This window comes from Lycorma delicatula, chromosome 8 (assembly GCF_047948215.1).
Source record: "Lycorma delicatula isolate Av1 chromosome 8, ASM4794821v1, whole genome shotgun sequence".
NCBI classification, from domain to species: domain Eukaryota; kingdom Metazoa; phylum Arthropoda; class Insecta; order Hemiptera; family Fulgoridae; genus Lycorma; species Lycorma delicatula.
In genome coordinates, this window is record NC_134462.1 from 86,120,177 (window position 1) to 86,134,215 (window position 14,039).

Below are 14,039 nucleotides of genomic sequence, written 5' to 3' on the forward strand. Positions count from 1 at the left end.
ATATTAATACTGTATTCATGAATAGATAAAAAGTCTCTTCATAGAGAATACTTATTTTATGTATTTTTAATATAATGTATTATCATTTTGAATTTTTAAACAAAAATCATCTGTTTTGTTTGCCATTTTTGTGCCATAGTTTGTTTTTAGAATTTTATGTTTAGATGACAATGACTTTTATATCAGCTACTTTTTACATTTTTTATTAAAAATTTCTTAAAGTTCTTATTTTTTATTCCTCAGTTTGTAAAGAAATTTGCTTGTTATTAAAATAAATATTGTCTCCCTCAAATTATGAAATTAAAATCATATAGCACTTATTTTGTTTATTTATAAAGGAAATTTAAGGAAATACTGCATTTGTTTTATATATAATATTTTCTTCTGTACCATTAGCTTATAAATAAGGCAGCTACATCATTTTTCTTATTCAAAAGATTACTTATATTCATAATGTGTTGTACAAGTAACATTTTTAATTATATGAAATGAGAATTATAAATTATATTTATAGCATGTAGATATTATTTTTATTTATTTCTATGATATTATAATTATAAAATCATATTGGTAAACATATTTTCATATGTACCTATTTGCTTTTATGAATTTTTTTTGTTTTCATTTTGATTTGATGATATCTTTTTTATTTTCTATTTATTAGATAATTTAATGATATAGATTTTAAATTTTTCTAGTATAAAGCGTTAGACCCAAAGGTCCAGGTTTTTATTTCTAATGAAAAGTTGGCATTTTTCAAAAAAACCTGTTTCAGTTTGATGACTTTTTTCATATTCTAATAAGTATTAGTTTCAATTTATGTGTTGTTAATGTGTTATTATTATTTTTTTTTCTAAGAGTTTATCCAAAATTTGTCTGTGAACCGTGTTACTAGCCGAAGAAGCTGTAGTTAAATATAATATGAGATACATAATAGTAGTATTAAAATTATATTGAGATCAGATTATGAATAATTGTGTAATTGTACCATACTAGAAAATAATAAACTTAAAATCTCTAATAAGAATTCATAGTAATCCTTGCTGTTGGCAAGATTATAATAACAAAAACATGAGTGTGTATCAGTCAATTCACTAAAAATTAAATGCAATAATATGTAAATATTTATGTATTTTTTTTCAGTACATTGATTATAATTGAGATTTTGTTCATTATTGATTAGTTAATTTTTTATTTCATTTAGTTAAACATTCATTTTTTTCTATTTTTCTCTGAGAAAAAAGTGGTACGGTGAGAATACAAGTATATACATGTGTAGGTTTTATATATGATTTTTTATTAAGTTAGTGATATAATCAAATTACCATAATTTTCTTTATTTGATTTTAAAACTAAACCGATGAAGTTTTAAAATGCATCCTACAGGCTTACTGTATGGCAACAGTGCTCCTGTTTTATTCTAATTCTAATAATTCTATTATTTCATTCTAGACTCATAAATACTTTTATACTTGAATCAACATTATTTGATTATGTATTCTTCTTCTGTGGAAAGAAACTAGCCATTTGCCCCATTATTGTTCGTTTAGTACACCTCATTAAGATCGGATAAGCTTTATGTAACAGCAAATTATAACTATACATATGAAAATTATGAATGTATCAGGTGATTCTGTATGTATAAATAGTCTTTTATTAGCTAATATTAAACATATATGACAAGTAATATTATAATATTCACAATGTGTAATATTGTTAATTGTATAGCACATTCTTTATGAAATCATTCAATAGCTGATTTCAATTTCAGTAATCTTTCTATTTTATTTATAAGAAGAAACATTATTTTTATTGCATCATAACCTTGATGTAATTTATTTATTTTTCTAATTATCTTTAATAACTTATAATAATACTCATTGTATCTTATTAATATATTTTAATATACATATAAATTTTAATTTGATAGCATTTTGTAATTTTTACTTTATTATTTTATTTTAATTATTTGTTTTATTAGAATTTTTATATTTTATTCTAATAAAACAATTTAATATTATTATTTTTATATTAATTAGCTGTATTTTTTTATGAAAATGGATGTAAAAATACAATGAATAATTGTTAAAATATTTTTTTTAAATATTGATCATATCTTACTTATTATTAAGAACACTGGATATACATAACCTTCCTTTGATTATAATTTCTTTATCAGTTATTCATATTAAAAAAAAAAAAACAGCTTACATAAGCATCAAAGATTTTATTTAACCGTGGTATGATTTAGTATTTATAAATTTTTGTTTCTTTTGTGTTATTAGTAATAAAATCATTTTAAATTCTGAAATTAAGTGACATAATATGAGGTTATTTTATCAACTTACTACTCTTTTCTTATCCAGATTGTTATTAATTTAAAATGCTTTTTAAATCTTTTGACGTGCTAACAATTATTTTTGCTGTCATGTTTTGGCTACGCATGGTTTTCCTTTAGTTCTCTAAATGAACTTATTTTTCAGTGATGTGTATAATTCATGTACAGTTTATGTTAAGATTCAAAATTCAGCCCTTGGCAAAGGATTACAGATTTACATTCTGAAAAATTGTTTATTTTTTAATAATTTTAATGAAAAATATTTTTAAATATCCAATACTAATCTTCCTTTCATAAATTTATTTTCTAATTTTAAGCGACATTGATAGCTCTGTCATTAATCGGTCTTTTAAATATGTTTATATTTCACAATCACCAGGTACTACACAGATATTTTTTTATGACCGTAACAGGGAATAAATAAATTAATTATATCAAAATTCTTAATTAAAAAATTAATTATTATTTTTAATTAAAATTATGTATTCGTATATATTTATAATTATATTAATTAATTTATATAATATATATATTTTTTAAATTGTCTAAGGATTAGTAAAATATATAAACCTTGTCTTTTGTTTATTAAAATGTCAGTATGTTATTAATTTAAATACGAGTTGACAGAATAATTTTAATTATTGGGTTATTGTGTCAATAATTAACATTGTCTTTTTACATTATTAACATTTAAAAAAAAATTATAAGTGGGTTTTTGTACTGTTTAAATTTGTAGTCTGTGGAGATTATTTTGCATTTACAGGTGTGTATACTGAAATGATTGTATAATTTACATCCATTTTTTTCTTTTTTATTATATGTGATCTAAGTAGTGTATAATAAATTATAAACCTTAAAAAATTAATTTTGTAGATACAATAGAAATTCATATAACCTAATCAATATTGTCCATTTATTTTTATTGTTAAAAATTCATTTGAATTTTGTTAATATCAATTAGATCTTTTGTTTTTTCTCTTTGATTATACAAACATTTTCTTTTACTTGAAATAGTTTTTATATTATCTTTAAAGTTCATTTAAGCAAAAATAAATTTAAAAAAATAGCAATTGGTCAATTAGTTTAACGTAATTGTTAATGCGCTACTTGTAGATAAACAATTTTTAGGCGTAATTCCTAATACAAATATCAGCATTATTTTTTAAAAGTAATTTCATTAGTGCAGCTTTGAACAACTTCGTCCATTACAGAAAATTATTTTTTTGGTTTTCCTTAGATTTCTTCTCTGCTTTTTTTTTAGTCAGTCTTAAGTATTTATGATTAAAGGCAGGGTTGGAATATATGTATCTAAATATTATCTTATTTGTATGTGTGTGTGTATGTATTCATACAGACAGATATTTTTGTCCATATACTTGTATATATTTTGATCTGTGTTATTAAGTCAGGTTGAAAGATAATATCAATGTAAAGTCTGTCTTTAAGCTACTATAAATATTTCAATAGAAGCTATAATTATTTGCAGGAATGATGTTATTACTGTTACTATTAATTTTTTGTTGACATTATATAATACTTAGGTCACATATCTTAAGAATATTAATTTGTTTAATATTTTAACTAGTTTTAGTATTTGTTAATCCGTTATTATTTTTTATTGTTAAGTTGTCATGTTGGTTTTTTTAATGTTGAAAATGATCAATCCACATTACATATACTGTTGATTTTATGTTATTAGATTATTTTTTTTCTTTCAAAATTGTTGCGGTTGATGTAAAACAGACACATAGGCCTAAGAGCCCTTCTTACGCAGAACAGCTGTTCCTGGTCACCATATTTTTCCCTTCAATTTGGTGGCTGTTAAAGAGCATAATTTGATGTTGGAATGTTGTGTTAAGTGTTGTGAAAAACTGTCAGTTGATAACCAAATTTAATTATTTGATTTATTTTATAATGGTTAGTCTGAAAGTCTTCAAGATAGTGTGTTATCTAATTGTACGGAACTAGCCACAAAACAACAAGGAAACAGAAAAACTGTTAATCCAAAAAAGCCTAGAAAACACATTTGGATTTACAATGTATCTTTAATTAGTAAAAAAAAACTGTGTGCCTAAAGTTGATAAACTTATTTCAAATTTCTATAAAACACCTTTGTGTGATCCAGCAAAAAGTTTTGCTTAATGAATCTTTTGAAGAAAAAAGAGGTAAACATGTTTAGATCCAGAGATGTTTCAGATGATGTTATTGAGTTAATGAAAGCTCACCTTGAAAGTGTTCCTCTTGACAAAACTCATTACTGCAAGGTAAAAAGCAATCTTTTGTACTTTGACAGTACACTCCTAATATAAAAGTACTACACAATTTGTTAAAATTATTTTACAAAGTAAAAACTAAAAAATTGCTAAAAATGGAATAGAAAACATATTATGAGTATTTCAAAACAAAGTTTTCCTTTACTGTACATAAACGTATTTGTGTAACTTTTGTGAAAAGTGCAAGAATAGACTTAAAAGCCAACCTAATGACCCATGTAAGGCTCTGTTTGAGGTTCATAAAAGGAAAGTAAAGAAAAGGAAAGAAGTGCATGACTACAACATAAAAAATTCCAGGAAGACTGATCATACCTAGTTAAAGTTTGACTATTCACAAAATGTCCTTCTTCCTAAGTTAAATGTTAATTCTCAATTTTACAAAAGAATGTTTGGGCGGCTTTATTGTTTTTAACATTCACTTATTTAATGATGAGTTTGGTTACTCCTACACTTTTACAGAATGTGAAGAAAAATCTAAATTCTGTTGTCTCTTTTCTATATGACTTTAAAAAACAAGTAAGTTTCTTGAACTTCAAACAACAGTTTTCTTATCCGATGCAACAGGAGAGTAGAACAGAAACTCCACAGTCACAAGATTCTCATTGTGGTTTGCTGAAGTGTTCAGCTTAAATATTTTACAAATATTTCCTGTTTGAGGCCACAGCTTTTCTCAATGTGATAAAAACTTTGGTTTGATTAATAAATTCATCAAAAAAGCTGAAGTAATAGGAAATCCAAAACCGTATTTAACTGCTGTGGTAACATGTAGAAAAAAACCTGGACTCTTTGATGTAGTAATGGACAGTGATCTTCAACAATCATTTTATAGGATATTTCATATCTTTCATTCATTTTTAGATACATATTTTTTTAGAAAATCCTTATCAAGAGCAAAGTTCCTTTCAAGGTAGTGAAGTATGTAATAAATAAGTGCCTATCTAATAGTGCTTTTATGAGTTCACATACTTATACTAAAAACTATGATCTATACAGAATATGGAAACAGGGAGTCTAGGGATCTGAAAATGTTAATACTGTTAAATCTCCTTATCCCAAAATAGACCAAAAGAAGATAAATGATGTTAATAGTCTTTACTGCTTCTTATCTGATGAGAATATTGATTTCCTAAATGAAATGATAACTACATAAGTGATGCTTATTTCTCTTTTAATATTTATTATTCATAAATAAAAGTTTATTTTCAGTGTATTATGAACACGTAGATAATAGATAAACCTAAGAAAAACTAACATACATTATTTTATTCATACAAAAGAAAGCAAGTTGAAAGAGAGTAATATTAAAAATATTTATATTTATTAAGAAATATAATATTAAAAATTATGAGGTAGTTTATTCAAGTTAATTTAATTACATTTACAAAACATAAATTATTATTATTCTTTATAAAAAGGGCTCATAACATTTGGTGTATTTTTCATTGAATTTGACTTAATATTCTTTCTTGCGACTTTATAACTGAAATAAAGCTTCTGATTGAATCGTTTTTGATACTAATTCAGTGTTCAGCCATATTTTTTGATATCTTACATGATTTCTACTGTAGTAAAAACTTCAAACCTATTTTTCTCAAAACACACTTTTGGCATATGAGCCCTTTTTACGTAGACCACCTCAATTGTTAGTACTTACATCCATTATTATTTTGCCTTTAGCAAGACCGTTGCAGTTTAATTCTTAGGATCCTTCTATATTTACTGCCAGATATCATATTTATTCCTTGTTTATAATCTTATCTTTATGTCTATTACTTATTTGTTATTTGATGAAGTAAGTTAAATGTATTTAAATGTGTTATCATCACAGTTTCAAATAAAAACAATAAAAAAATAATAATGTTATAAAACTAATTATGTTCAGTAAAGCTGTATAAATTTTAATTTATTGTAAAAATTGTTTTATATCTCTTAACGATTAATGTTTTAAACAACCTTTTTTTTTACTTAAATAATATTATTCATTAGTTGCATATTTTTGTTAAGTTTTTTTTTTAATGTGGATTGATTTTTAGTTGTAATATTATTATTATATTTTGTAAATTTTTAACCATGACATTTTTGTAAACTCTGTTCTGCTTAAAACTCATTCCAAAGTATGTTTTAAGTGTGTTATGTTATTTTTTTATATTAAGTTGTAATTCATTTACTAATAAAATAGTTTTTCAATTTTTTTTTAAAGTTATATTTGTATTTTTCTTTCCTGAATACTTATTTTTGCAATCTTTAATTTTGAATTCTGTTTTTTTTTTTTAAGTTGTAACAAAAGTAAAGCAGTATTTTTTTCTCTTATCATTTTTTGAGCAGTAACTATTTTCAGATAGTATAATTTGATATTATTGGTGCAGAAATATTTTTTATACAAAACTTTCTTACGGGTTTTTTTTTTATTATGATTCTCTTTGTGAAGAAGTATGACTCTTGAGAAATAAACTTGATGATTTATTGTAATTAAGTGATTTTAATAATGCACATTAAATTTGTGATACATCATCATCAAAATATAAATAATAAAAAAAGAATAATAACTTTTAATTCTTAAGCTCTATAAATCATTATAAATTAGAAATATTTTGTTTTGAATAAATGTAAATTTAAAATTCCGCAATGTTTTCTTTTTTTATTATATAAGGTATTTTTATTATTCAGCAGTAAAACAGTTAAAAGATTCTGTCTAAAATATGTTACAATAAAATTAAATAGCCAAAGTATATATTTCAGATTTCTTTTGAATTTATCTGTAATAAATTTAAAATGGCAGTGAGTGGTAAGTTTATAAGTAACAGTATGTACTCTACTGTTTTTTTAAATTTATTTATAAAATGTTTCTATTGTGTATCTAGCTTTCTTTTTAATAGCTTTTATTTTTGTTTGTGTGCACATTAATTCTTTTTTGTTTTCTTTTAGTAGATACTGAACTTTTGTTTTACAAAGATTGCCCCGTATTTGCCTTATGTGCATGGTATGATAAAATTTAAATAATAAATAGATTTATCTACTGTATACATATATTTATTTGTAATTTCTGTAGTTTATTTTTTAAATTTTCATATTGTTAATTATATTTTTCTAGTTGTAAGATAATAGAAAGAAATATATTTCTCTTATGTAAATAATTTACAGTAGAAATTATATTTAATAGTAAATGAAGAAATTTATTTTAAATTAACTTGATTATCCTATTTTCAACCACAATTGGTTACTTTTTCTACGTAATAGAACATTCTTAGCTCCATAAAATAATTGAGTTACACAATTTTATCAAAGAATAACTACTATACAAGTATTGAAGTCTCTGTAATACATTATATGTATTGGTATTTTATATTTAAAATGAATGCATGATAGACATCTAGCAAAACTTTTTTTTCTTATAGGTCAGCTGCAGTATTTTTTTTATTTCAAGTCATAGAAAGTATTTTCCAAGCCATGATTTCAACATCTGGTTGTTTTTTAGTTGGTGTATCATGAGTTTTCTATGTTTTGTACTCTTACATAATACGATATCTCAAATTATAAAGTTTAAACAGCAAGTAGTAAAAAATTAGCCCTCTCCTTTGATTTCCAGAGAATTGTTTATAGATCTATTATTTCTTATCATAAGAGGAATGAATTGTAAAAGAGTGTTATGTTTAATATGTTACAATACTGTTTCCCAGACAAAATGTTTTCATTCCAGGATAAAAAATTCTATATTTTCAAAACAGAAAGTAATGGTTTCGATTGGAATTAGATTTTTTAAGTTGCATTTGTATATAAGTTCTAAAAACGTTTTAGAAATGAACACTGTTATAAAACTGTAAACACAGTCTAGAAAATCTGGGAAAATCAGTGGTGAATTTATAGATTTTTGAAAGTATTTCAAAATGAATGTTGAACATGTAGTGGGATTGTTGGCATATTAGTGTTTGAAAAAACTTTATGAATATCTTGCTTGTTATTCTCATAAAATTGCAATTAAAAAAAACTCATTGATGAGGAGATATGAATGATTCTCTCTGCTCAATACATATTAAATAGTAGAGCTCTTTTAATAGCTACTGAAAAATGATTTTTTTTGTTTTTGGAATTGTTACCACAAATATTACATAGGTAATGAAATTTCTTTTCTGCTAAAATTATTTACAATTTAACTGGCAATTGTTGTGGATATTCCGGTTGTATGACTTTTTTTATACTCAGTGTGTAGATTACACACAGAGTGATAAAAGACATTGGATATAATAACATAGCTATTCTTATATAATAATTATATTATATAGAAAGTTATCTATATACATATGTAGTTAGCTTATTGCATTACAAAGTTGTACTATTAAAATAGTTTATATCTGCAGCTGTACTAATTGAGTTATACTATTCAATTTATTCCAAACCTTTACAAATTTTATGATGTTATTTTATGCAAATACTGTTTTTATTCTGTGCTTCATTGTATGCATATAAATGGTTTACACTTGCATAAAATAGTTGGAACTGGGTGTGATTAATAATATATATTTCTTTTGATTACTTGAGAAACAAGTTAGTTAAGTGACTTGTTTAACTAATATTATACTGAATCAAAAACACTTAAGTTGCTGGATTTTACTTTTTAAATGAGATCATTATTCCCATTTGTAAGTAGGCCCATTATAACTTTAGTATATGTTTAGGGCAGTTCATGTGAATTGCCCTAAACATATACTATTAGTTTACATCATTATTAGAAACAATTAAACAAATATTTAATTCTTTGAATGCCATATCTAATGAATACAAATGTGACAGCTAAACTACCTGTGACTTAAACAGTGTGTGCTAAACTGCAGATCCAGTTGCATTGAATCTCTGTAACCATCTCCACAGATCTAATATATTCAAATCTAAATCTCCATAAATGTATTATATTTTCTATTAAATAAGATAATTACATATTTTGTTCGCTAATTTGGCCATTCTTTTTTATTCTGCTAAAGTAACCAGGCTGATAGTTTCATATCTGGCCTGTCTATGTTTTATATGTGATCAATATGGAATAAAAAAAAAACAAAAAAAGAGTTTATGAGTGAGCAGTATTATAGACAATAAACGTAACTGCAATTAAATTTCATGCCCAAATTGCTCCAGAAAAGTTTTTTTAGACTTATTTCCCTCAGTAAAAATTTTACCAATTTAATTGGTAAGTTAAATGTAGAAAATAGCTTGAATCTCCAAATTTGTTATTAGAATATATAATTTTTCTTTTTTTATAAAAAAAAGTCACATAGATATTTTGGTGAAAAGACTTTATTTTCTGAATTAAACACTAAAATAATTAGACAACAATCTGTTAAGTTTATAAAAAAGTAAATTTTTAGCTTATTAGTACCAACTATTTTGACTTAACACTGTTAACATAACCCTCATTTTGGGTCAGATGATCAAAGGATTAATTAAGGAAAACATCACAAAAGATATTGTTGAAGATTGAAAAATAAAATTTGTCTTTAATGGATAAATAATAAAAATGCACCATTATGTATAGCAAAACTCTTAATTTATGTAGATATTTTTTCAGTACAATGCATCAAAATATATTTTTTTAAATATTGTGTTTTATGTTTCTATGTGTTTTGTATCTATTTATTTATTATATATATATACCTGTAATAATAGATTAAGACAAGTTTATTTTTAATTTTTTATAATTTTGTTAAAAAAAAATTTTTAACACTGATACTAATAGAAACTTCGGTTTTTTATTCTTCTAGCAGACAGTTATCAGTACCAGTTACAGTCAATGTGGCAAAAATGTTGGAACACCAATCAGAGTCTTGTACATAACTTGCGATTTCGTGAACGAGGTCCACTTAAATCATGGAGACCAGAAACAATGGCTGAGGCGATATTGTCAGTCTTAAAAGAAGGCCTATCATTATCACAAGCAGCTCGCAAGTATGACATACCTTACCCAACATTTGTACTTTACGCTAATAGAGTACATAATATGTTGGGGCCTTCTGCTGATGGTGGAACTGGTATGTATTATATTTTTCTGTCTTATGATTTAAAATTTGTTATTTATATTAGTTAATATTTTCACTGTCATTTAATTTTGTTTAAATTGTGCATTTTTACCTGCTGGTAATTAATTAATCATTTTATCTTTAAATTTCTTTTAAAATTTTCATGTATGGTGAAATTGATGAGAAGAAACAATTGTTTTTATGCCTTTGTTACAAGTATCTCAATAGCTGGGGTGAAATATTAATCAGTGCTAGCAATCTAAGATGTACCATGTTTTATATACATTTTTTTATTACGATAATTATATCGAATATATTTTAAATTGCTATGTATTTATTTTTAAAGCAAAAGTTGAAGTTTACAGTTAGTATTTTTAATTCTTTGAACAGCCACAACTTTTGTCTTTTTTTTAGTTCAAATATCTGTATATTTTTATGTAGTTTAATTGAATCAGGATCCTTAGGCAGCAGCTGCATTCCTTGTTCATGTAGCGAATGTACCTGTATCCTGTTTCATTTATGGATCATACAACCAGAATATGCTGTTAAGAAGAACCAGCTAGAGCAGAAGTCAGCAACCTTTTTGTCAGTAAGGGCACAAAATAAATTCAAAGTTATTGGGGGTGCCACACGATAGTGTTGTTATACAATAAGCAGCTACATTTGCCTTTAAAGTCAATAAATGAAAATTGTTCTTCCCAATCAACATTAAAACAATAAATTCGTATTCTTTTACAATTATTCATGATGGGTTATTTATAAAATTCATTTAAACAGTACCATATGTATTTGATAGTAAAAAGAGCAACTATCTTGCCTGATACGGTTACTAATAATACATAAATAATAAAATATAGTTAATAATAATAGCAATCAAAATACGTAGGACTCAGAATACGGTAACATACTACCAAATTTATCAGAAGCGAGAATATTCCTACATGCTAAGTAGCAAATGTGTCAGTGTAAGACCTTGATTGCTATTTGCTGACACTGAGCTTGCATAATTATATTGTCTTATATACTCATGGTGCTGATAACAGTTATTGGGCTTAGTAGGTGTGTAGTATGTGAGGGCATTAAAAATCATTGAGGGTGCCGTGGCACCTGTGGGTGCTACGTTGCCGACCCCTGAGCCAGAGAATAGTTTCTGGGTATCTGTCTTAGGATGCCTTTGGAATTAAACTAATTTTCCTCATTTAACAGCTTAGACTGTCAGTCTTTCATACAGGAAGGCAAATTCTAATTTTCATACCATACCCTGCATAGGATTTTAATATTAACAATAATATCCATAGAATTGATCTGCAAAATAAGAAAGTAGCCAAAAACCACTTACAAAAAAGAATTATTTAAACCTAAAACAAGCTTGTCATTTTGTCTATTAAACCCTAATCAGTATATTTATATATTAGTAATATTTGTGTAGAAATTTTATTTACAAACTACTATATTTATTCCTGTAATTCATGAACCTTTTTGACTAAAATTTTTTATCTAAAAAGTAGATGCATGATTTGTGCAAGGAAACAATTTTACATAGGAATATAATGAAACCAAAATGTGATAATCGGTGAGAAAATACTATTTATTTGACTGAATATTTTGTTTTTGAAAAATATTGTTTAAAAATTCACATGCGTGAATTATATCAGTTAATACAGTATTCTAAGTTGGTCTATTATTGTCCCTTTTATGACATTAAAATTCTCAAAATATTTTCATGTGAGTGTTGGAAAAACTATTAGAGAATCTAATCTAAAATAAAAAAATAACAATAATTATTCTCACATCTGGAGAGAGCATCTTAGTCAGTCAGTCTATAAGAATCAGTACATTGATTCTTAGCTTTTCTTTTATTAATCTTATCAAAATACAGGTTTTTCACATTAAGTTTTTTATAATATTTTTTTCATATAGATTGTGTTTTATGTAGGTTTATGAATGCACATATAACAAGTGACATTACCTAAAAGTTATAGGCAACGTGTCTTGAGTCCCATGTTAGTCCCAAAATGTCATAAACATTCTTAAAAATAACAGGGATTCTATGTTTGTTATATATTCTGAATAAAAATAAACTTATAACTTTTTATAGAAAATAAAATGAAATGATTTTTTAAATATTCAATTACTTTATTAATTTTTTTTTTTTAATTTTGACTTTTTAAATTAAAATACTAAACTTGGGTTTCAAATTATTTGATACATGTAAATTATGCAGACTCTTTACAGTTTGAATGCTAAACTTTTAATCAGCTAGATAAAAACTGTTTGTGTGAAAATCCACTGGAGAAAGTTAATTTTTAACAACTATAAATACTTCATTACTGTTCATTTTTAGGGTATCATTAGTAGTTCATTTTGAGATTATGTTGTAAAGTAAAATGATATTTACTGTTTAACTGCAGTAGAGGTTCAGTTGAATTCTTTCTTCTAAGAAAAGCCACTCCTGTAACTATGATAAATAGATTCATAGGTACACGTACATGCAGGTACACATAATTTTAATTCAAAGCAATTATAATTGAATCTATTATTTACATATAGTATATGATTAGTTACATTATGAATAATTTTAGTGGTAATCTATTCTTTTATGAATTATTTTTAGACTTCATATGTTTTTTATCTCAACATTTTCCATTCTTTATTTATTTATTTACCTGTTTTAAAAACAGATACTGTGTTGGTGAGTAAAATATTTTTGTGATTGCAGTAATTTTGTATACATCTTATACAGTATTGTTGAATTCCCCATTACAACAGTCATCTATTTTTTGTGACATGAAATGCTGTAAGATATTTTAAAACAAAAGCTGTAAGATTAAATTTTTAGAATAGTTAGTTACTTTCTCATCAATATTCACTATTAAATAAATAATTGTTTTACTACAAATAAAAGAATTTTCAGTATCAAATGACAGATTGGTAATATAAAATTTGTAGGTTAATTTTCTTTTTATCTTGTAATGATAAGAATTTTCAGATAATTTAAAAATATATATATATATATATATATATATATATATATATATATAGTATCTGAAATTTGAAATATAATTATTTTTAAGTATAATTTTTTAATATTAATTTAAATATTATATTTTTTTTTTTAAATAAGATGACAGTGAATTTATTAAACATTATGTTTTAAGCTGTACATTTATATTGGTCATGGTCAATGTGTGGTTTTTATATATTTATTTTTGTGGTGGTAATCACTTACCACAAAAGTTGCAAATCTGCTGAATGTTAAATGGTATTAATAATATTATTATTCTTTAACTGAACATAAAAATCCAAGCAATTATAATTTCAAAAATAAATGTGTATTTTGGATTATAAAGAAAATCACTTCAATATTATTTTCTTTGTTCACTAAGGCAGAGATGTTATTTTTCATTTTTCTTAATATTATCA

General features: G+C 24.4%; 1 protein-coding gene across 3 annotated transcripts in view; it reads left to right on the forward strand.

Moving 5' to 3' along the window:
- The window catches only part of LOC142328833 (uncharacterized), a 45,194-nt gene that overhangs the window by 12,269 nt on the left and 18,886 nt on the right, over window positions 1–14,039 (forward strand). For 2 of the 3 annotated variants that reach the window (XM_075372915.1, XM_075372917.1), the window contains exon 2: window positions 10,362–10,628. In XM_075372915.1, the coding sequence (XP_075229030.1) occupies window positions 10,362–10,628 (267 nt within the window). The remainder of the gene's footprint in view (window positions 1–10,361; window positions 10,629–14,039) is intronic. The other variant, XM_075372916.1, reaches the window with a different exon arrangement.